This window comes from Dromiciops gliroides, chromosome 4 (assembly GCF_019393635.1).
Source record: "Dromiciops gliroides isolate mDroGli1 chromosome 4, mDroGli1.pri, whole genome shotgun sequence".
Taxonomy (NCBI): Eukaryota; Metazoa; Chordata; class Mammalia; order Microbiotheria; family Microbiotheriidae; genus Dromiciops; species Dromiciops gliroides.
The window spans coordinates 160,174,877-160,198,906 of record NC_057864.1 but is presented as its reverse complement, the minus strand read 5'-3'; the positions used below and the strand labels follow the sequence as shown (position 1 = coordinate 160,198,906).

At 50.8% G+C, this 24,030-nt stretch overlaps 2 protein-coding genes across 6 annotated transcripts; both read right to left on the bottom strand.

Annotated features, from left to right (window-relative positions):
* Positions 1–676: 676 nt before the first annotated feature.
* PBXIP1 (PBX homeobox interacting protein 1) lies at positions 677–16,716 on the bottom strand. 5 transcript variants are annotated; one of them, XM_044002140.1, is made up of 11 exons: positions 16,526–16,716; positions 9,710–9,806; positions 6,381–6,471; positions 5,894–5,961; positions 5,534–5,705; positions 4,835–5,062; positions 4,627–4,650; positions 4,177–4,244; positions 3,931–4,062; positions 2,058–3,322; positions 677–1,529 (listed from the first exon to the last, which is right to left on the bottom strand). In XM_044002140.1, the coding sequence occupies exons 2-11, from the start codon at positions 9,761–9,763 to the stop codon at positions 1,448–1,450; spliced, it is 2,184 nt and encodes a 727-aa protein (XP_043858075.1). In that variant the 5' UTR covers positions 9,764–9,806; positions 16,526–16,716; the 3' UTR covers positions 677–1,447. The 5 variants fall into 5 exon arrangements, with proteins under 5 accessions (XP_043858075.1, XP_043858074.1, XP_043858076.1 ...); XM_044002139.1 differs by having other exon boundaries at positions 9,710–9,803; positions 16,526–16,714; XM_044002141.1 differs by lacking the exon at positions 16,526–16,716 and adding an exon at positions 10,072–10,090 and having other exon boundaries at positions 9,710–9,803.
* Positions 16,717–17,382: 666 nt separating this feature from the next.
* Positions 17,383–23,894, bottom strand: PYGO2 (pygopus family PHD finger 2). The gene is made up of 3 exons (XM_043962635.1): positions 23,589–23,894; positions 21,149–21,198; positions 17,383–20,645 (listed from the first exon to the last, which is right to left on the bottom strand). The coding sequence occupies exons 1-3, from the start codon at positions 23,689–23,691 to the stop codon at positions 19,578–19,580; spliced, it is 1,221 nt and encodes a 406-aa protein (XP_043818570.1). The 5' UTR covers positions 23,692–23,894; the 3' UTR covers positions 17,383–19,577.
* Between the last annotated feature and the right edge of the window lie 136 nt (positions 23,895–24,030).

The window sequence follows — 24,030 nt, the reverse complement described above, 5'->3', positions numbered from 1 at the left end:
CCTCTTTGGGACCTTTCAGCCCTTCCCTCCCCCACCCCTAGCCCCAGGAGCCAGGTCCAGCTACCCAGAAAAACCAGTCTGCCCTTGAGTCTTAGCTGAGAGGTCTTCCAAGAGGGAAGAGTGCAGAGCCCCAACAGTAGCAAGTGGGATTGGGATCTTACTTCAGGTGAAGTGACCAAGGCAAAGTACAGGGACTCTCCTTCCCTAACGAGATTCAGAACTAGCACTGCCAGCGAGACTTGGCTAGGAGGCAGAGGAGCACAAGGACCTTTGGCTTCTTTGCCCATTACAAAATGTGACAAAATTGTGAAGCCAGTGCGCCACCTAGTGCCCCTTCCACCCTCCCCACCCCCAACATCCAGAGATGCCAGGAAGCCTGGGGAACACACTCTGGGGCTGTGCCAAGGGGGCCGCTGGGTTGGGGTGGAAGGGAGCTGTCAGGGATGATGGAGGAACACAGGAGATGGGATTGAGTGCTGGGGTTTAAGCCTGAATGTTGGAGGTGAGGGTGGAGCATCAGGGCCGGGGGCTAGGATGGATGATCTCCATCCGTCTTTGAGGACAAGTGTACAGTTCTGGGGATCACAGACCCATGGCGAGAGAGGCTCTCCTCCAGCAGGGAACACTCCCCCCATCCCATCCCCTACCCAACTAAGCACAGAGCTCCATAGCCACATCACTAACAAAGGCACTTTATTGAGTTCGGTGTTGACTGAGTGTGTGAGTCAAAAGGCTGGAAGCAAGGGCGTCAGCCTCCCAATTCTAGACCTACATACAAATCTAAGTGGGCACCAGAGCCTCAGGCCCAGGCCCACACTGACCAAACAAACCATGGCTGGAGAGGGGTGGGGAGTAATTCCAGGAGCCCCCTGGGTACTCCTGCTGCCATCCATCCCCCTCAACACACACACACACACACACACACACACACACACACAAGGGGTGAAGGGAGGACTGATGCTGCCCCACAATCAAAGAAGCCCTCACTCACCTTGGGACTGCCTCCTTACTTCCCCCCTGCACTCTGCCCTCAGTGCCATGATCCCCCAAGCAGACCCCCTTATGCACACACACACACAAGCCCACTTTGGCACAACCTGATGGCCCCAGAGCTGACATGGTCTCCATCCATCTAGGAAACAGAAGAGCGTCAAGAGGGCCCAAGTGCATTAACACACATCCCTAAGCGTAAGCAGTGTCTGAGCATGTTCTAGCTACAGTGGTGTCTCCTGAGCCAGCTGGAGTCTGAGCTCTCTCTTCTGCTCTTGGGCCTATCTAATCTTGGGAATGAAGGCAATGACAGTGCCGGGGTGACCTCCCCAATACACCACACACATGCAGTGATAAATAAAAACCAAAGGAGGCTAGACCCCCGACTTCTCGGATGGTGGAGCAGAACAGTGGGCCAAGGGCAAACCCTGGGCACTGAGCCCCCCTGTGCTCTTCCTCAGCCCTCCCGGTAGTTTCTGGGCCCTTCCTTGGGCCCTGAACTTCTGGGGCCCTTGTGATACTTGTCCTTCTTCCCAGACCTGTAAGAAGACATGGAAGGTAGGGGAAGAGGGGGGTTAACATGAGTGCTCAGTGAAGAACGCAGACTGACAACTGCACAGATTGCATTCCTCTCTGGGGTTTGCCTACACTAATGAAATAACAGTTCTGGACCAAAAAATCAAGCCCAAAGATGAGCTGGCAGAAAGCTGCTCCTGATGGAGACGGAACAGAAAACCCTCCTCCAAAGACCCACGGCCCACAGGGGTTAGTCCCCCAGCCAATCTATAGCTTTGAAAGGCACCAGCCCAAAGTGTGGGTGAGGCTAGGCCAGGAGAGGGATGGGGGTGGTGGGTCCCAGCTCAGGCCAGGGAGAAGAGCCAGAAGCAGCCACACTTTCCTAACCTCGACCCTGGTTTTATGGGGAAGCTTGGAGTTGAACTCCAAACTAGGCCTTCAACCTCTTTCTAACTCCCTCAGTCTCTCCTTGGTTTCTTAGACCACCTCCAATGCACTGAGCCTACTTCCTGTCCCACCAAACCTCGCCTTTCCTGCCATGGCTCCCACACCTCTTCCTCAGCGCCTTGTCCCCAAAGAAATGGCCAAAGATGAAATCCTCGAAGTCATCTACTTCATCGTCATCTCCCGTCTCTCTGAGTGCAGCCTCCTCCAGGCTGTCCTCCATGGCTTCCACAAAGTCCCAGAAACGAAGGCGGTCGTGGCGGAAGATGCCATCATCACCAAAGTAGGCGGACAAGGCAGACAGCGGTTCAGGAAGCTGTCGGCCCCAGGGCAGCTGAGCCAAGTACTTCTGCAGCAGCGAGGCCAGCTCCTGCTTCCGAACGGGCAGCAACTCCACGCCAAACATGGCCATCCCTTCCTGGCGGGCACACTCGGTCACCCCTGAGCAGCCCTGAGGTGCCCGGTACTGGCGGCCCAGCACCTTCCTCCAGGCCAGCTGGGGATCGTCATGGCCAGGGTTGCTCCCCTCCGGCCCTTCCCTGCGGGCTGTCTTCTTCTGGCCCTCCCCGGCTGGAGGGGGCCCCACGCTCCCTCTGGCATCCCCCCAGCTCCTCTTGGGATGCTCTTTCGTGCCTCTCCATTCCCTGTCGTTCTTGCCCCCCAGCTCTGCTGTCCTGCGCTTCTCACCCTTCCACCTCTCCACTGCCTCCCCATCTCCTTTGTCCCTGAAGCTCTTCTTCCTCTCCCCAGCAAAGTCCTCCTTCTTGCGCTTCCACTTCTCTGCCTTGCGGTCCCCTTGTCTGTCCTTCCATTTCTCCTTCTCACTAGTCTCCCAGCGACTTGGGAAGTGGGCTCCACCTCGCCCCCAGGACTCAGATGTGTTGGCCGGACCCCTGGAGGCCTGGCCCTCCCTGGGGCCCCAGCCCTCTGCCCCCTGAAGCTCCACGGCCAGCCTCTGGCCCAACTCAGCCAGCTCCGCTCGATCCCTGCCCCCCAGCCCTGCCTCATGAAGGCTCCTCTCCAGATCCCTCTGCACGGAGCTCAGCAGCAACCTCTGCTTCTCTAGTTCCTTGCGCAGCATCTGCGCCTCAGCCTCTAAGCGCTCCTTCTGCTCCAGGAAGCCCTGGGGCTCTGCCGGCCCGGGGGCTGCCTCTTCTGGGGGCCTCCCTACACTCTGGCTGCTGCAGGCCCCCTCTGCCCCCCGTGAATAAGTCTCCTCTAGCTCCCCCAGTCGCCCCCGGAGCTCCTGCATCTCAGACTCCAGCACCCGCTGGGAGGCCTCTCGCTGCTGCAGGGCTCCCCGAAGCCTCTCATTCTCTTCCTCCAGCCCCGGGGTTTTGTGTAGAAGGTTCTGCAGTTCTTCCTTCTGAGCCTGACAAGGAGAGAAGACAGGGAGAAGGAGCCAAGCTGGCAGTCACAGCCTAGAGGGGACAGACACTCACAGGGAGACAGGAGCACGCCCCCTAAAACGACAACTCCAGATACCTCCAATTCCATCCCATCCCCCGAGCCCCAAATCCCCAGACTGGGAAGCTCTCCTCTTGATTCAGAATCACAGACTATCAGAACTGGAAGGGAGCTCAGAAGGAAATTAATCCAACACCCTCATTCCATAGATGAAGATACCAAGGGCCACAGTGGGTCAGTGACTTACCTAAGGTATCAGGTATAGGAAGCATCAGAGATGGGGGTCTGAGCTCTCAGGGTGCCCCCACAGCAAAGCCAGTGCTTTTTCTACTATCTCTACTTATCATTAGCAACAGAATCCTTTTTTTTTTTTTGCAGGGCAATGAGGGTTAAGTGACCTGCCCAGGGTCACACAGCTAGTAAGTATCAAGTGTCTGAGGCTGGGTTTGAACTCAGGTCCTCCTGAATCCAACGCCAGTGCTTTATCCACTGCGCCACCTAGCTGCCCCAGCAACAGAATCCTAATAGCTCACTCCCCTCAGTCACCCATTCAACAAGCAGTCCACTCTCTACCTGCAGCTGGGCCTGAAGAAGCCGGATATCTTGGTTCTCCTTGGCCAGCTTGTCCAGCAGGAGGCTCATGGACTGGAGGCTTGGGAGATTTCCAGGGGGGGAGTGGACCTGCTGCTGCTGCCTCAGTCCATCCTTGGGGACAGGAGAGTTGGGGGTCACAAACACATAAGAAGAACCAGCCCCCTTCACATGCCTCTCCACAAGCATATACCCATGGGAGGGACACCTGTAGACCCAAAACACAACCTGGATATCCTCAATGTCCTGGGACTCAGACTCTGGGGTCACTTGTGGCTCCAGGTTCTCCACTGGCCCTGGCAAAGAAAGAGAGGCAATCTGGGAAATAGCCACTTGCTCGCTCGCCAGCCTCTACCTACCCAAATCCTCTCAAACAAAGCATGATCCAAAAGCATCTCAGTGCAGCTTTATGCTACAGTCAAAGGTCCACAAACAGGCACACTCGCTTCTCCCTCTCCCTCCTCCCAGCTCAGCAAGACCCGTAGCCCAGGAACCCTGGCTTGGGGTAATCCTTCAACATATTTTACACATTGGAAAAAAAAGAACTAATCGTCCATTCTCCCTTCAACCCCTAGTGCCCAGACATTTAGTCAGGGGAAGAGATTACAACACATTCTCTTCTCCCTGAGAACTAAGACGTTAGACACATACACCTGAGCCGGCCCCCTTCCCACTCACCAGCCTCAAGGTCAGAGAAACCACCTGGAGACAGAGAGAGGAATCTGAGTGAGTCCCCTCTGGCATCAAAGCAGGGGCAGGGAGAGGAGAAGTAGAATCAGGAAAATGGTAGGAGAAAGGGAGAATGAGAGGAAGAAAGTTTACAGAGGAGAAGGGGAGCAGGGGGCCAGAGAGGAAGAGGGGGGCAGGAAGGGCCCCAGTGGCTCACCAGAGAAGAAGAGGAAGCCAAGTCCAACAAGGACCAGAGCCCCAAGGAGACAAGTGTTCAGGGTGAGCCCAAGCTCTCCACTTCCTCCCTCACTGCTAGCCTGATTCTGCACACCCACAGTGGCTGGAGAAGGGAGCGGGCCGGCTTCCCGGCCCCGACGTCTCCTCAGGCCCTCCACATCAACGTCGTCCTCACTGCTTGAGCAGCTGAATTCCTCACCAACCTGATCTGGAAGTGAGGAAAGGGAGAAAAGGAGAATTGGCTACAAGTTCAAGGGCCTGCAGTCAGAGGCAGAGGAAAACACAGACAAAAAAGGTGTAGGGGTGTGTGTGAAGCCCCCATGCCTAGACCAGGGGTCAGTTCCAACACCCATTAGCTACATAACAATAAGGCTCAGTTTCCACATCTGCCTGTCTAACAGGCTTTTGTAAGGCTCAAATATGAAAGCATTTTGAAAACCAGAAGCATTAAGTTAAGTGACTGGCCAGAAGTCACATGTGCACATGTGTAGTAAGGGGCATCACTGGGTTCAGAGCCCTGGTCTTCTGTGCTCTGCCCCCCACGGAAACTACCCAGCAAGTTCAGTGGAAATGGCAGAGCGGAGCTCTAGGGAGCACTGCGGAGAGAGATGGAAGGAGCTTTTATCATCCTTAGGTAGAAAAGGACAGACCAAAGGAGAGACAGAGGCAGGATTCTCACCTGCTTTGGAGGACCAGGAGGGTCCCGCTCGCTTTGGGGAGCTCGGAGCGCTGGGATCCAGGAGATTGGATTCCAACTCTGCTCTTTCTGCAGGCTCTGGTTGCTCAGCCTTTGTTTGGTCTTCATCTGGACTTGGGAGGTCCGAGTTCTTCTCACTGCTTTCCAGGGAGACCTGAAACATGGCGAGAGCCCCGAGCATGGCTCTTGCTCCTCATCCCCCAGTTTCCCGTCCCCATTTTTACAGGAGACAGTCTCAGAGCCACAAAGAGTCACTTCAGTGAGTAAGAGGTGAGACCTGAAACCAGGTCTCCCAATTCCCAATCCATTTTCCCACCACTCCTTGCCCCTCAGCGGGCCTACCTTGGTGTCCTTCTCCTCCGGCGGACAGGCCCCAGGTTGGACAGGAGGGCTCTGGTGAATAGCAGGTGCTGCAGGGGGGAGTCAGGAAGAAGGCTCAGAAAATACTACTCAGCCTCCTCCATAAATCCTGGCCCCCTGGATGCTGCCCCAGTGTGGAGTGAGGACAGGGCAAGAACAAGATGAAACAACTGGCATGCAGCATAGGGCAAGGAGAAGGCAGTAAAAGGGGGCAAGGGGACTCTCTTCTTCTTTTTTTGGGGGGGGGTGAGGCAATTGGGGTTAAGTGACTTGCCCAGGGTCACACAGCTAGTAAGTGTCAAGTGTCTGAGGCTGGATTTAAACTCAGGTCTGCCTGAATCCAAGGCTGGTGCTCTATCCAGTGTGCCACCTAGCTGCCCCAAGGGGACTCTCTTCTAAAGGAATTCAGAAGACAGAAGCAGACCTGCTCCCCAGAAAACTCCCAAGTTCCCTCACAGGGACCAATTACCCTCTCCATTCAAGCTTGGTGGAAGTCCATCTGGTGAGGTCTGTGGAGCTCTCTCCGATTCTGGACCCAGTGTCTCTACCGGCAAACAGCCCTGTGCATGTGTGAAAAGGAGACATTGTTGCTGGCAGAAGCTACTCCCTATCCTCTGCAACACTCTGGGCTGGGGCTGAGGTCAATAAGTGCCCCACACTGGCACACGCAGATAGCCTCTGCCAGACCGTGCCACAGTCCTTGCCCCTCCTTTCTCTCTCTCTGCATTCTTTCCTTTGGCAAGCCTGTCCACTCCCTGTGCAAAGGCCTTCCCCAGCCCTGGCTCTCCAGCCATCCAGTCCTCCAGCTCAGTAGTGCCATGGCAAAGACACTCATGGCCCTCACCTCAGCTCTGCCACGCTCACCTCACCCGTGTGACACCAGGGAAGTGGTTTGACGAGCTCTTTGGGATTCAGCTTCTTTAGCTGTAAAAGGAGATGTCTAGACCAGATGATCCCTAAGGTCATTTCTGCACTTAGCACACTCACATTCACATTATTTCTGTAAAGAGCTGGCCTCCAGGCCAGAAAGGCCGACGTTCACAGCTGCTGCTGACATAGACTATAGCTGTTGCCCTTCGATCAGCTCAGTGCTTCTCTGAGCCTGGAAAGTTAGAGAGGGGTGGGGGGGGGCGTGGGGGAGGTGTCTTCTTATTGGGGATGTCCCTATACACTGGTGAAATCACTATTTGTGCACATGTGTTATTTCCCTAGTTAAGCTGTAAGATTCTTGTTGTTGTTGTTGTTGTTTTTGCAGGGTAATAAGGGTTAAGTGACTTGCCCAGGGTCACACAGCTAGTAAGTGTCAAGGGTCTGAGGCCAGATTTGAACCCAGGTCCTCCTGAATCCAGGGTCGGTGCTCTATCCACTGAGCCACCTAGCTGCCCCAGCTGTAAGATTCTTAAAGGCCAGGACTAGGTTCTAGTTCATCTCAGGATCTCTGCTGCCTTGTGAATAATAAATATTTACTGAATCAAATGAAAACTAAGGCCCTCTGTTGTCTGTCCCCAAACTACCGTTCCAGTCAACTCCTACTCCTCCCTCCTACTGAACCCTCCACTCCAGTCCAACAAATGGATCTGGCCACTATCCCCTGAAAATGCTGTGTATATTCTTGGTTCTGTCCTTCCAATCCAGAAAGAACTTCCACTGTCCCAACTTGTCTAAAGCCTCTGTGAGATCCTTTAAGGCCCAGCTCAAGCCCCCCCACCCCCACCCCTCAGCCCAGTCCACTGTGATCTCCAGAGCCAAAAGGCAGCACGTTAGTTACAGCAGAGATCTCGCTGGATTTGGAATCAGAAGACTGGTTTTAAAAACTACTTTGCTAGGGGGCAGCTAGGTGGTACAGTGGATAAAGCACAGGCCCTGGATTCAGGAGGACCTGAGTTCAAATCTGGCCTCAGACACTTGACATTTACTAGCTGTATGACCCTGGGCAAGTCACTTAACCCTCATTGCCCTCCCCCCGAAAAAACTACTTTGCTGTGTGACCATGAACAGAGTCATTTACCTCTCTAAGCCTAAGGTTCATCTGTAAAACAGAGGTAGCAATAGTAACTCCACTCTCAGGCCTATTCCACAGAACTGGCGGCAGGCTCAAATGAAATTGTAGATAAAACGCTTTAAACTTTAGACTTTTAAAATACCACATGAAGGTCAATTACCAGTCTCTTCCCAAAAATCTCGCAGCACTAATTGTCTGTGCCAGTCATTTGGCCCTCATCCTATACAGAGGGGCAGTACAGACCACCTCACTCTGGGGTATGGTCTTTTCCACCCAAGATGTTTAGCCAAAAGGTATTTTCCGGATTAGCTACCCCAGTGATGTAGTGGGAAGTGAAGCCTAACCCGTTTCACAGCAGGGGCATCAAAGAATCACAGAATCTCAAAGCTGACTCAGGGGTCCAGTAGCAAGCGGAATGACAGGAATCCCTTCTGCTATATCACTGACATCTGGTCATCCGGCCCTTCCCTAAAGAGCTCTGGCGATTGTTATGGAAGCCAAAGACAGAAAGAGTGTTTGACTTGACAGTTGGGAGAGACGTACCAAATACAGCACTAGATTTCTCAGGGATGCTCTAAGAATAGCACATCGTGAACCCGAAAGCATGACATACACCAACTACTATTAGTGCCACCAGATCGTGGCATTGGTATGATTGTCAGTTACATAATTCATTTATATGGACCCCACACACGTGGACTTCTGATCCTATGCTCTAGCACTGAGAAACTGCTCCCATCCTGTTCTTGTGAATACTAAATGTTCACTGAATCAAATGAAAACTAAGGCCCTTCGTTGAACTAAGATTCTGTACAGCTTCTGGGACAGCACTTTCCTCTCTCTCTTTGTATGCTATCTCTCCACCTCAGGCTGTGTGACCCGTATGCTCCCAGAGGACAGGCAGGGTCTAGCCTCTATTCACCTCCTGTTCTCCTGTTTTCACCCACCAGTAGAGCCTCTGGTTCAGTGCTTTAGCTAGAGCAGGAACCCAGGAAATGGCCCCACTACTGATGTCACTGTCTGTTTTCACATCTGCATCTCTGGTGCGGTGCTGTACACACAGTAATAAATGTTGGTGCTTTTCCTCAGTGAGTCTGGCCCCTCCTCTAATTGTCCTTACTCCATGAGTCAGAAGTATCCAGTCAGCCCAGCTCTCCCTAGCACCTTCCTACCGCCAACAGGGAACCTCCTTGCAGTGTCCCTGTTGGCCAAACAAGGTGTCAGAGCTCATGCCTGGCCATCATCGGCCTCCCCAGGACCCTTCCTGCCTCTCCCCAGAGACTCTCATGCTTCCCAAGGATCCCCTCCCTTTCCCCTTCCACTGTCATCCCGACTTCACTCTTCTATCTGGGCAAACCGGTCCGTTATCTCTCCCTATATCTCACCCACTCCCCACAGACGGAGTCATTCCAAGCCTCCACAGACATCTTCTAACCTGCTCTCCTCACCATATTTTGCACTAGATTTCTCAAGGAAGCCTTCCCAGACTGATACTTCTGGTTCCATCATCCCACCTGCTTCCCAATCTCAAGCACAACCAGGCCTTCTGTCTGGCTACCTTCGTCTCTTTGTCCCTGGGTCTGGGGGCTACTATATGGTCTCCATCAAACTGAGAACTCTCGATGGACAAGGACTGAACTTCTTTCTTTCTTCTTCTGTCTTCCCAGATACCCCCTCCGCTGCAGCACCCAAGGATGCAAGTGGAGGGACACTCAGAATTGAAGAGGGTGAGCCCCTTCCCCACCAGAAACATAGTCTGGCTCTCCCGTGAAATTCCCAGCCTCTCCCCATCTTACCTCGGAGCCAGCAAGCACCCAGCTATTATCGGACTCCGGGCTGGAAGACTCCATAGCCGGTCACTTCCCCTGGGGGGACCTCAACAGACCCCACCTGCTGAGAAAAGTGTTTAGAAATGAGAACTACTCTTAGAGATCTCCGGCCCTCAGGAGGAAGGGGAGAAGACCCAGGGGGTAAGGGAAGAGAAAGGCAGCAGAATGTAGTGTCCAGCATCTAGGACCCTGCTCCAGATTGGGCCCTTCTAAAGCCAAAATGACCAACTTGCGGGAAACATTTGCCTTGCAAATGAGTACTTGCAAATGTCCACAAAAGAATATGCCTCTCTTACGGATTGGCTGGGCCTTTGGGAATGGGCAATGACCTTGAAAGGACACAGAACTTCAGAGCTGGGATCATTTAGTTCGACTCTCCTTCATTTTTCCAGTTGAAACTGTAGCCTAGGGAGACTGGGGGAGTGACTCACTGAGGGTCATGCTCAGTGACAGAGTTGGGATAAGAACCAGGTTTCCTGACTCCTTGGGGTGGACTTTTCTCACTAAGCCAAACTGTCTCTCTTGATCTCTCCTCCCTGGCTTCTCCCCCAGCGGTGAGTAACAAAATTAGGAGTGGAAGGGCTTCACAGACAGGGGACCTGGGTTTGAATCCTGCCTCTCTCTGGCCTTGGAAGAATTACCACCTCTCCCTGGCAATTGAGTGAACCACATTTGACTTCATCTTGTGACTCAATTCTGGAGTTAGCTCAGTTCCCTTTATATACTTCTGTCTTGGGAGAATACATTATTCACTTGTGGGGATTGTGAGAAAACCTTAATGCATTGTTTAAACCTAGCCTTGCTTGTGTGGTTCTCTCTACATGCTGCTTAGAGATACTTAACTATGGCCCTAGATTATGCTGACCAGATCCAAAGCTGATACAAGGAGTTTTCTCACAATTATACATCTCAAGCAGTCAGTTACTATTACTGTGCTCCACTGATTGAATAGACACTTGGGGGGAGTGGGGTACCTCTTTTTTCTGATCTTAGGGAATCAGACCTGCTTGCTCTCCCCTAAAGCCCCTAATCCTCTGTTCAGTTAGAGATCAGAGGGGGCAGCTAGGTGGCGCAGTGGATAGAGCACCGGCCCTGGATACAGGAGGACCTGAGTTCAAATCCAGCCTCAGACACTTGACACTTACTAGCAGTGTGACCCCGGCCAAGTCACTTAACCCTCATTGCCCCCGAAAAGGAAAAGAAAAGGAAAAAAAAACCTTAGAGGTCCTCTAGGTCAATTAGAGATCAGATTACCTAATTATACATCCTATTGTGTATCCTGCTTATTGTTATCTTTCAAAGCATAAAAATCTGTCTCCCCCTATAATGTGGGTCCAAGCTGAGGAAGGCCTGGTCCTCACTTGGCATGCAATTGGCATGCACTGCTTGATAAACTGATAGGCTCGGAAGCACCAAACTATGTTTCCTCAGTTATTTTATCTTTCCCCTGCCACAGCTGTCACAGACAAAAACTTCATCCCATTCCCTCTGGCTATGCTAGGAGACACTTGCTTAATCCTCAAACTTGAGACCTCAGGGGAAATGTCTTTCCTCCATCTTCCTGTCCTTCTAACTCCAGCTTTCTAACTTCACAATTCATTCCCTTACTTTCACCAAGCCCCCCTCTGCCCCACATACACACCAAAAAAGGTAGAGCAGTGGGAAAAGGGATGGGTCTTTAATCATGAGGGCAGATTTGAAATCCTAGCTCTACACAAGATGAGTGGACACGGGGCAAATGAATTTATTTACCTTAACTGTAAAGTGGCAATCAAGAGAAAAGTACTCTACAAATCATAAAATGCTATTTAAGTGGGAGCTAATGTTGTCGTTCAGTCGTTTTCAGTGGTGTCCGACTCTTCATGACCCCAGCTGGCAAAGACACTGGAGTGGTTTGCCATTCCCTTTTCCAGCTCATTTGATAGATGAGGAAACTGAGGAAAAGTTAAGTGACTTGTCTAGGGTCACAAAGTTAATGTCTGAGGCTGGATTTGAACTCAGGTCTTCCTAACTCCAGATCCAGTATTCTATCTACTGAGGCATCTAGCTGCCCATTGAACAAATATTGGGGGGAGGCAAATTCTGGACAAAGTGGTTTTGTGCCCCAAGCAAGATTTGAAAATTCTACTCTCTTTAGGCTTCTCTCTACCAGAGGGTTTTCAACTTTTACTGTAATACATGTGGCTTAGGGTTATTTATCACTTAACTGGAAAAGATCTTAGAGATCACCTCAGCTGGGCTCCTCAGTTTTACAGATGAAGAAACTGAGGACCTTGGGCAATTTGCCTAAAATCTTTGAGAAAGAAAAGACTTGGCCTTAGGCCTTCCAACACCAACTCCAGCCATTTATTACAGGATAAGTACCTGCAGGGCACAAAGCCAGGGCCACAGCCTGGGGAATGGATGATATGACCTAGGGCACTATCAGTGAAGAGAAGTAGCTACCTATTAAGGGTTCCAGAAACTATAACAGGAGAGACAAAAACTAGACACCCTTCCTCCCCCCCCCCAACAATGGCTTCACTATGAAGAAACTTTAGACTAAAGGGAACAGAGGAACAACAATGTCACCTTTAAAAGCAATCAATGATTTCACTGCCCCCATGTCTATGCAGGTTTAGGACCTGCACGGGGGCAGATGCGTGGTTGCTAGAATTCCTCAGAATTCTGTTCCAGATTCTCTAGCCACCCACAGATCCATGTGCCTATGTTCTCCTCCCTTTCCACTCCTATTCCAGGTCCTCACCTAGTCAATTACACCCTTTTCCAGGCATTTTCAATCTCTCCCTTCCTATTGGCTATTTCCCATGTGCCCACAAACATAACTAGATCCCCCTAATCCTAAAAAAGCCTTTGTTCGGTCTTTTCAACCCATCTGGCTACTGTGTCACCTCTTTCTGACATACCACCCTTTCACTGCCAGAATCCTTGAAAAAAGCCATCTCCAGGCGATCCTTCTTCTACTGCCTCAATACGGAGCCTCCTCTCTCAGGTCATCAGCACCCTCCTTATCACCAGATCCAAATGAGCTTTCCAGTCCACATCCTTCTTGACCTCTCTGCAGTTTCTGAAATTGATCACTCCCCTTTCTATGAAATACTCCTGCTTCTGTTTCAGAAATTCCACACTTCTCCTGTTTCTCTTCCCAACTCCTCTATTTCCATAAAGCTCTGGTCTTCATACCTACCCTTCAAGGTGAGTGATCGATAACACTTGGTCCTCAGTCCTCCTCCTTTTTCTCTATGGTGACGACCCATCTCATTAATTGTTTTGTGGGGCAATGAGGGTTAAGTGACTTGCCCAGGGTCACACAGCTAGTAAGTGTCAAGTGTCTGAGGCCAGATTTGAACTCAGGCCCTCCTGAATTCAGGGCCCGTGCTTTATCCACTGCACCACCTAGCTGCCCCCATCTCATTAATTACCATGGTTTTAGCTATCAGCCCTGTACAAATGACTCCCTTATCTTTCCCCTGCTATCCCAGAGCTCTCTTCTGAACTAACTCCACACCTGCCAATGGGATCTAGTTGACCAACTAACCCATTGATCAAGTATTTAATTGCTCCTCTGCTCAAGGCACAATCCTCCAGTGGCACGGGGCCAGTACTCTATTCATTCCGGTCACCCTCTCTTGGATATCCATACTCCATTATGTCACAGTTCTCCTTCAATGTAGTACCAGAAATTAACATTGTGGTCTGATCAGGCAGGATTCTCACCTTCCTTGCCCTGAACACTATTGTTTTCATTAATTCGACCTGAATTCAGGTTGGGCAGCTCCATGGCAAAGTGGACACAGCACTGGGCCTAAAGTTATCTGGCTTCAGACACTTACTAACCATGTGACCCCAGACAAGCCACTTAACCATATACCTCAGTTTCCTCATCTGTCAAATGAGCTGGAGAAAGAAATGGCAAACCACTCCAGTACCATTGCCAAGAAAAATCCAAATTGGGTCACGAAGAGTTGGACATGACTGAATAAGAACAACAAATTCAGGCTAGATTTTTTTTGGCTGCCACATTACACTGTTGACTCATACTGAGTTAATAGTCCTCTAAAATAATATTTGTAAAGTGTGTAGCATAGTGCTGGGCACATGGTGGGGGCTATATAAATGCTTATTCCTTTTTCCTCCCCTTCTCTGAAAATCCCCAGTTCATTTTCATACCAATTGTTGGTTAGGTAAAACTTGATCATGGTATACTTGTGCAGCTGATGCTTTTTTAACTCAGGTAAGATCGAACATTTATCCACATTCAATTCCATCATCCCAGATTTAGCCTATTCTTCTAGTTTGTCCCAAACCTTTTAGATCCTGATTCTGTCATCTGCATGCTTCCTATCACTTTCCAGCTCTTCATCTGGAAGTTTGATGAGCCTGCTGATAAAACGTTAAACAGCATACAGCCAAGGATGGATTGTTGGGCACTCTACTGGAAACCAGTAGATCATCCCTGTTCCAAACTCTGGTTCTAACTTTGCCTCTTACCTGTCCCTCACCAGCCTCCCCTCCTATAACCCCTATTGACTCTTCCTTTGCAAACAGTCCGTCCTTTTCATTCCCAACATCATCTCATCAGCTTCAGTAGCCTCCAAAGTGGCCTTGCTGCCTCCACTCTCTCCTCCATCCTTCACACAGGTAGCTACCAGATAAATTTCCCTTATGTACAAATTTTATCTTACTCCCTTGCTCAAAATCTTCCAAATGCTGACCAAAGAAATTTTTAATTCTTTAACTTGTCCTTCAAAAAGTACCTCATTAGTAGAATGCCAACTACTTGAGGTCAGGAAATATCTGGTTTTTGTCTTTTCCATAAATGGGAGTGCGTTATATACAATAGGTACTTAATAAATGTTAGCAAAACTGAACTGAAGGCTTCAAAATATAGTATCTCGTGCCCTTCCTCCCCATCACAAGTTCTAAATTGAACTTTTCTGGCCCTTTTCTTTCCTTCCTCCATGAAGATGCTGGTGTGATGCTCTTTATGTCCCCTTTCCCATCTCTGCCTACCTACTGAAACTTTTCTCATGCCTTCAAGTCCAGCTCAAATGCCTTCTTTTCCACAAAGTCCTCTCTAATGCCTCTCTTGCCTTTCACCTTCTCAGGCTTCGCTTAGCAACTTGCACAAGGACCACAGTATAAAACACGACATGTTATCTATCCTGTGCCCCTTCTGATTGAAGGCAGGGGCTTCATCTGAACTTTTCTCTCTCCAGGACCACACAGGACTTGGCATACAGTAGTGTATCATCAACATTTTGTGAATCAAATCCCTATCTCTTTCTTCTGCTTCAAGGCTCTCTCTTTTATATCTGCCAGCCAGCAGCTACAGGCCTCTTAGTTACTAAGTGAGACTGTTGATAGGCAATAACAGGAAGGAAGTGGAAGTAGCTGCTGGTAAAGTCTCTATTTACCTCTTACTCTGGTACAACATGCCCAAGTCCCCCAGTGATGGATACCATGGCAACCAAGGTGATGTCAGACCCACTGTCACCATGGGGATGAGGACTAGTATTTAGGTCATTAAGACATTCTCTCCCACCCTGGGGAGACCCAAACAAGAAAAGGGCTCAAACCCAAGAACCTTGGGTTCCTAGGACCCTGACATCTTGGAGTAGCCTGCTGGGGTGCCTAGGCTTCCGATCCGTGCTAGCATCTTGAGGAAAGTCCCTTCTCCTTTTTAGGTCTGTTTCTTTGTCTGTAAAATCTCCAAGGTCCTTCAGAGCATCATATCCTATGATCTAAGTTTCTTCTGCTAACCTTTGAGGCAGCATGATATAAATGTAAAAAGTCCTGGATTGGAAGTCAGAAAGGTCTGTATTCAAATGCTACACTTAATATCTGGGGGGGTGGGGAGAGGAATCACTTCTGAGCCTCAGTTTCTTCATCTGTAAAATGGGGATAAAAATATTTATTAAACCTACCTCACTGGGTTATAGTGAGAATAAAATGAAATAAAGCATAGAGAGAGCTCTGCAAACCTTAAAGTGCTCAGTGTCAACCATGAGCACAATTAAACCTCCATTTCTCCCTAGTTGTAACTTTGAACATAATTTCTGAGTTATAGAGAACCCAAGAATCAGGTCACCTGGGCCAACATGTACCTGACAAGAATAATGGCGTGTACAAACACATACACACACACACACACACACACACACACACACACACACTCACACTTTCTTTGTCTCTGCTTTAAGGTTTGCAAAGTGCTTTACAAATATTGTCTATTTCAGACTCCCACCAATCCCAGGAGATAGGTACTATTATTATACCAACTTTACAAATGAGGAAACTGAGGCAGTGACTTGCCCAGGCAGGGTCACACAGCTAAGCGTCTGAGGCAACACTTGAACTCAAGTCTTGCTGAATGCAGATCATCCAGCATTCCAATCACCTCTTCACAGGTCATCCCTTCAGGGAGGGATGGTGGAAGCCGAGACCTTCTTGCATCTATGTCCGCCCTCCTCCGTAGAAACACACCAAAGACAATTTCCAGACGAAGACAGGGGGGCAGCCGAGGTCACCAGAGGGAGCCGGCGCTAGGCGCCCTGGCTGGCGGGTCGGACGGCTTCACCTGTCGTTCCTGTCAATCCCCGGGTCCTTGGGCCAGGCGGGCTTCACTCTCTCCATCCCGCCGCCCACAGGGAAGATAGGGGGAAGGTAGTTGGGGGTGGCGGGGTGGACGTCGAGTAGAATCCACCCCTCCCGACTAGCCAACAAATGTTCCCAGGCGTCCCATTCCTTCCCGCCCCTCGCTCCCCAGGAAAGGGACATTACCTGACCCAGCTCCGGAGTGGACTCGGTCTTCGATTGAATTTGCTCCCGGATCCCCTGGTTTCCGACCTCTCCCGGAGGGAGGGGCACGTGACACCCCAGGGACCAATGGGGAAGCTGCTCTCTGGCCGGGGCAAAAACTTTGGACCAATGGGAGAGGGAGGTGAGGTGGTGGGGCCGCGGGGCCCTGGGCTGTGGTGGTCAGGTCGGCGCGGGGAGGAAGGCCGAGAACGGGCCTCGAATAACGGGCCCTCCCTCCCCACCCCCCATCTCGGTCCGGACAGGGGCCTCAGGGCTCACAGAAGATGGCAGCTTCCGGGACCAAGGCCCAAGCCAGGGCCATGAGGCCGACCTGCCCGGGATGGACAAGGGCAGCTGCGGCAAGATGGGCGGAGGGAGTGTGCGCTCCTGCCGCCCCCCCTCCCTCCCCGTACCAGCGCTGGGCTGCCGAGTCGCTCCCCTCGCCTCGGGGGCCTCGGCGTCCAAGCATTGGCTCAAGGCCCAGCCCCGGGAATGAGCCCAGAAAGGAAACTTGCTGTCCATTTCTCACGACCTGCACAGGCGGGGAGGGGCCAGGCCTCCTGCGGCTCCGCTGCCCCGTGGGAGCGTGCAACCCCCATATTCCAGCCTCTGATCCGTGCCCCTTCCAACCCCTCACTTTCCATGGCCAGTACGGATACGGTTCCCAGGTCCTGGGATCAGACACCCAAGCAGTGTGAAAAATCAGTCATTTCCATTATTCCCCAGCAAAATGGGGGTGGGCAAATGCAGATAGTAAAAGGATTTGGGGAATCCGTGTGGTTAGTGGTATTAGAGACACAGCACCCACAATTATCCCAAACAGGAGTCAGGATCCAACATGGTTTTTCAAGTCACTTTATAAATCCAACCATACAAAAAGACCAAAGGCCCCACCAACACTGATCCACCTCCACCCACTCCACCCTATTTTTAGTGGATGGAAGGGCAGCGCTTTACAAAACAGGGGAAAGAAAAAAATAGAGGGGAAATGCACAAAAATAGCAATAGATAATGGGAAGGGACACCAGAGGCAAACTAAAAAACACAAAATTAATTATTTTGTGGCTGTCCATCTGTGCCGTTACTTCTCACGTTTTGTTTTTGTTGTTCTTTTTTTCCAGGAAAGAGGGATGGGAACACAGGTCAGCTCTCTACAGGAATTAAGAGCTTTAGCTCGTTAAGAGTATAGTTAGAGTATTAGCAGAACAGACAAGAAACTTAAATGGTCAATGTCCTTGCCTTGGAGTTATCTGGGGAAAACTGCCAGGGTGCCCGGCTGGGGGGGGGGGGCGGGGAAAAAAGACCAGGGCATGTGGTTAAGGAATAGGGGCAAAAAATATCTTGGCCCTTTTCCATTATTCTCTCCTCAACTAAGGGAGTGAGTACCCACAGCTAGAGGCTGCTAATTCCTTCCAGATGACTAACTTCACCCCCCAATCACTATTGGGGAGCTGATATGTAAGCTGAAGGTTTCATTTGGGTGGAAAGAGGGCAAGTGAGGTATCCACATGCCTCAGAACCAGAGTGGACCAACCGGAGAGGCCCTATCTGTAGTCATCTGTCTCCATCAGCCAAGTGGCTTTATCAGAAAATTAAACACACCGTAGGGGGCAGCTAGGTGGCACAGTGGATAAAGCACTGGCCCTGGATTCAGGAGTACCTGAGTTCAAATCTGGCCTCAGACACTTGACACTTACTAGCTGTGTGACCCTGGGCAAGTCACTTAACCCCCCATTGCCCCACAAAAAAAAAAAGAAAAAGAAAACACTGTCAAGGGCTGATGAGAATCAGATTTTAAGCTGCTGGATCATTATTAAGCCTTGAAAGATGAGGGACCTGGGGAGTGAAAAGTATGAAAACATCCAATTCTCCCCACTCTGCTTTCAATAAGGATCCCAGGATATTGGGGGGAGGGGAGAGGGGACCCTGCCCCATTCAGAGGGGTAAGACAAAACCTTCACTTTTATCTTATGAGATCACCCGAAATAAATGACTAAAAAAATGTTGGGGGGCTTCCATTTTTTCCTTGGGCTCTCAGCACAGCGGAAGACATAGGAGCTATGGGGAAAGGGTAGATTTTGAAAAAGTGGTTTAGGTTAATGTATAAGAGATGTACAAAGTGATGGGGGTGAGGAAGCATGACATGGACCAGGAGATGAATAGGCTGAAGTTGGGGATGGAGGGAGGGACCTGTGACTTTGGTATGAGGAGGGGGCTGGCTTAAGAATATCATCTCTCAACCATTCTGATCTTGCTCCCACCAAAATCTCTAGGACTCTGTTATGGTTCAGACCTTCATCTAGTTTCCTCAAAGCCTTTTGGTTCCAGAGGGAAGCCAGTAGAAAGGGGATAGTTAGAAATAATGGATATGGGGCAGCTAGATGGCGAAGTGGATAGAGCACTGGCCCTGGAGTCAGGAGTACCCAAGTTCAAATCCAGCCTCAGACACTTAACACTTACTAGCTGTGTGACCCTGAGCAAGTCACTTAACCCCAATTGCCTCACTAAAAAAAAATAAAAAAAAAAAAAGAAATAATGGATGACCCCAACCAACTGGTTCCACTCATTGTCTAATACTGTCTTCTGCATTGGGCTAACACCCCGTGGTAGGCCACTGAAGGAATGGGAAACCCTGACAATGACCTCTGGCCAGAGGAGGAAAAAACATTCTAGAGTTTATCCCTCAGAGTGAGGCTGGGTAGGAGTGTTAGGCACAGAAGGCATCCAACACCAGCAAAGAAATGCAGTCCCTAACCAATGATGTCTACTCCTCCTACCCCTCTGTCCTTTCCTCTTTAAGATACCCTGGACAATCAGAGAATGGCACTGCTCAGTGGGGCTTTGGCTTCCCAGGGGATTTTTCCTTAGCCCTTCATGGGCATGTTCCAAGGAGATCTAGGCATTCTCCTGCCCAAGGAGTCACTATGCCTCCTCCCAGCCTGAGTGGGAAGCTGGGACCAAGAGCCCCAAGAGGAGAAAAGTCCATGGTCCTCGAGAAGGTTCAACTGCCTGGTCCCACACCAAACGTGCCCATTCACCCATCATTGGCAGCCACTAGTTGCCCCATGCCCTCTCGGATGTACACTGACTGGATCTCCTTGGTCTTGAGGCAGAAATCACAGGCCCAGACAGCCGAAGCTTCGGTGGTCAGCAGCCCATAGGCATTCTCTGTCATGCCAGTACACTCTCGGTGGAACCACTTCTGACATGATGCCTCACACAAAATGGCATCCTGGTCATCATTCACTTCACTGCGGCATGCCCCACACGGGTACACCAAGCCGGGAGGGGGCTGGTGCCCCGATGCCCCACCTGTCTTATTTGGAGGTGCCAAGCTATTGGCATCTGGGGTGCCCCCACCCCGACCACCACTGTTCTGGGGAAAACTGGGCTGGTTGCCATTGACAGCAGCAGCAGGTGAGCCTGAATGAGGCTCCTGGGGGAAGGCAGTTGCTGCAGGAGGATTCAGGGGCTTCCCTCCATCCTCTCCCCCAGGACCAGGGAAGCCAGGATCAGGACCAGGGAAGGGGCTTGTATTGGGGGGCAGACTCGGGAGCCCCTGACCAGGCCGCTGAAGTGGTGAGGGCCCAAAGGGAGCACCTGGCTGGGCAAAACGTTGGGGAAGGGAAGGAGGGCCCAGCTCCCCTCTGGGTGGCTGCCCCATAGTAGGTGAAATCATGGGTCCAAACCCCCCCACAGGCCCTGGCATCATTTGCCCCCCCGGAGGGCTAAAGTTCTGGCCCAAGGGCTGGTTAAAGGGCTGGCTGGGGAAGTTCATGTTACCTGGGGGTGGGTACCCAGGGCCCTGAGGGGGCATATTGAAGGCAGGACCCATTGGATTGGGGGGGAAAGGAGGAGGCTGTCGTCGAAGTGGTTGAGGCCCGCCTCCACCTCCACCACCATAGCCTGGGGGCACCTGGCCTGCCATGCCCCCTTGTACACGGAATCCACCAAAGGGCACAGGGCTGCCGAGGAATGGAGGAGCCGCCCCCCCAACTTTGGGGGCCCCAAAGTCATCCTCAAATGGGTTGGATGCCACCAGGTGATCCACCATGGGGGTCGGGGGTGGTGCAAACTCCGTCAGGTGTGAGTATGCAGGGCCCTGGGAAGGGGAAGGAGAAAGAAGGGGAGAGGAAGTTACAGGTGAAAGAACAGAAGAAATCAAAGACCTAGAGAACAGGAAGGGAGATAGATACAGGAATACAATTCACTTACAATGGAAGGGGGTCAAGGGATTGTGGGAATAGAGAAAATCTGGTAGATAGGGAATGATCAAGGGTATTGACAAAACCTGACCAAAAAGAGGAACCTTCTGTCAAAGCCCGTCTCTTAAGCTCCTAGGATTTAGAGTGGGAAGGGGCCTTTGAAATAATCAAACCCAACCTACTTCAGGGTAAGACTAAGGGGGTAGTGACTGGAGTCAGAAGAGATCTATAAAACAGCACCACCAGGAATCCCACCACCTCTTCTCTTCCTATCCCTGGTCCAAGGAATAGATGGAAACACTAAAGCTTAAGAATAGGATAGGCACACAAGAAGCAAGGATCTTGGCATCCCTAAGGCTAATGAGAAAGACCACCACCCCACCTAATACACAACATTCACCTGAGTATTTGACTTGCGCCGTTTCTTTTCCGGGCTCTTCATTTGCAGACCTGAGAGAAGGAGAGAAGAGTTGAGGAGGACAAGTCTCTCCAGGATGTGGGCAATCTAAGCCTCTTCCCTCAATGCCCTGGGATCTACAGACTGCTCCCAACCTAAGCCTTGCTCTTCTCCCACCTCCCATTCAAGGTGGGATCCCAGGCTGAAGAATGCAAGGAAGGAAAGGATGAAGAGGAGGAAAATTCCAGACTTAGTCTGGGATTAAGGGAGTGTTTCAGAACTTCAGTCTAGGATTCCCTTCATTCCTGACACCCCCAGATGCTCACTAAACAGTTCAGGCCTAAGTCTCTAAGTCTAAGGCTCTGGCTAGAGTTCTCCAGGAACCTGGAATGCATTTCAGATCGGTCCCAATCAAGGCCCCCCTCAACTTTAGAAGTAGGTTGGCTCCAATGACCTTAGAAACCCTGCTGGACCCGATGCAGGGGGTAGCACCTCCTATAAATCCAGACACCTCCGTACCCACTGACTGTCCTGTCCCCTTGCAATGTTCCACCTCCTCACCTCTTCCTTTTTGTTTCCCCTGACTTCCTTCAATACTCAGCTCAACCATTCCCCAATTAATCCATGATCAAAGGATATGAACAGGCAGCTTTCAGATCAAAGCTATCTATTGTCATAGGAAAAAAATGCTCTAAATCACCATTGCTTGGAAATGTAAATTAAAACAACTCTTAAGGCACCACCACACACCTATAAGATTATTAACAGGATGGAAAAGAACAATGACAAATGGTGGAGGGGATGTGGAAAAACAGGACATTAATGCAGTTGGTAAACTTATGAACTGGTCCAACCATTCTAGAGAACTTGGACTTATGCCCAAAGAGCTATAAAACTATGCATATCCTTTGACCCAGCAATACCACTACTAGGTCTATAACCCAAAGAAATTAAAGAAAAGAAAGGACCTATTTGTACAAAAAGTATTTGCAGTAGCTCTTTTTGTGCAATGAAATGGAAACTGAGGAGATACCCATCAATTGGTGAATGGTATATGATATACTATACATACTATTGTGCTATAAGAAATGAAGGTGATAGTTTTAGAAAAGCCTGGAAAGACTTATGTGAACTGATACAAAGAAAAGTTAGCAGAACTAGGAGTACATTGGACACAGTAACAGCAATATTGTAAGGATGAGCAATTGTCTTAAAACTCAACCACTTGGATCAAGACAATGATTTATGACAACTCCAAAGGACCCATAATGAAAAATGCTATCCATCTCCAGAGAAAGAACTGATGAACTCTGAGTGCAGATTGAAGTACATTTTAACTTTATTTTTCTTGCTCCACCCCTCCCCTCCCCCAACAACATGGCTAATATGGAAATGTTTTGCATGATTTCATATGGGTATCCTATTTCCTGCCTTCTCAGTGCCAGGAGGGAGTGAAGGGAAGAAGAGAACTGGAATTTAAAAATTAAAAAAAAAACTCAAAACCCACCATCTTTGGAAGGCCTTTCCTGGTTCCCCCAGCTGCTAACTGCTTCCCCTTTCCAATGACTTCCCATCTACTTTGTATATATACCTGGTTGTTTACATATTGGCTCCTCCATTAGAATATTTATTACTCCTTGAAAGAAAGTATTGTTTTTTGCCTTTCTTTGTATAGGCGCACACACAGAGTGTGAGTGTGTGTGTGTGTGTGCGCGTGTGTGTTCCCCCCTCCCCCCACCCCCCCACATCTCTTTAGAGGGAAAAAACCCTTTCATAAATCCTTTTTGATGGCAGTCCCTCAAACCCTACAAATCCTTTCCTAGGACCTCTACTCCCTAGACTTCACAAGAGCACAGAATGTGAAAATCCCAAGGAATGTTAGTCATTATAAAATTGTAGAAACAATCCCTTCTCAGCCTATAAATAATCTCCTAACCTGTCATATACCTCAATATATAATGGCTTCTGGATCACTCAATCTGTGAGTCCCTCCGGTCCCAGAAGCCAGTAACTCCCACCTTGATCCTTAAACTCAAATCCCAGGGCAGGGGCATGAGTTGTAATTCTCTCCCAAAGCTAAAGTAAGTCTCACGAGTCTGGTATCACACACCCCTCCACCTGGAGCCCTCAGATGCCCTCGGCCTGAGACACAACGTGGGAGACCTAGAACTTTCAGCCCCACCTAACTTTAAATCCTTTGGTCTAAGATCCCCACCCCCACCTCGGGATCTTCTCCCTGGGACCCCTTCTATCCCCCTAATCCTTTGCCTAAGACCCACCCTCCCATCTCAATTTACTCTACCTGGGATCCTTCCTATTCCTCTACGCCGTTGCCAAAGACCCCCACCCCCACCCCCATCCCCATCCCCATCCCGGGCTCCTCTGCCTGGGCCCCCTCCTCTCTTTACATGCCCATGCCCCAGCCCCCCGCCCCAGCTCTCACCGGCTTTGCCCTGCTTTCTCCCGGTGCTGGGCGGCGCTGGCGGCGCAGCGGGGCCGCCTCCTCCCTCCAGCTTGTCAGGGGGGGGCGGCGCCGCGGCGGCCATGGGGCGGGGGCGCGGGTCAGCGGCGACGGCGGCGGCGGCCGCCGAGGCGGCGGCGGGGGGGCGAGGAGCCCCCGGCCTGCACCATCTCCCAGAGGGGGGGATCAGGGCCAGCGCAGGGCCCTGGGCGGTACCATCCTGGGCAGCACGAAGGAGGGAGCGGGCCCCAGAGCGGATAGGGAGCTACCTCCCGACTCAATGCCCGCCCGCCGCCAGGACCGGAACCGGAACTAGACCGGGGCTCCACCACTCCAGCTCCGTGGGGAGGGGAGAAAGAGAAGAGCAGGCGGAAACGAGGACTCTACCATCAGCACAGAACCCGGGGAGACGAGGGCGCCAAGA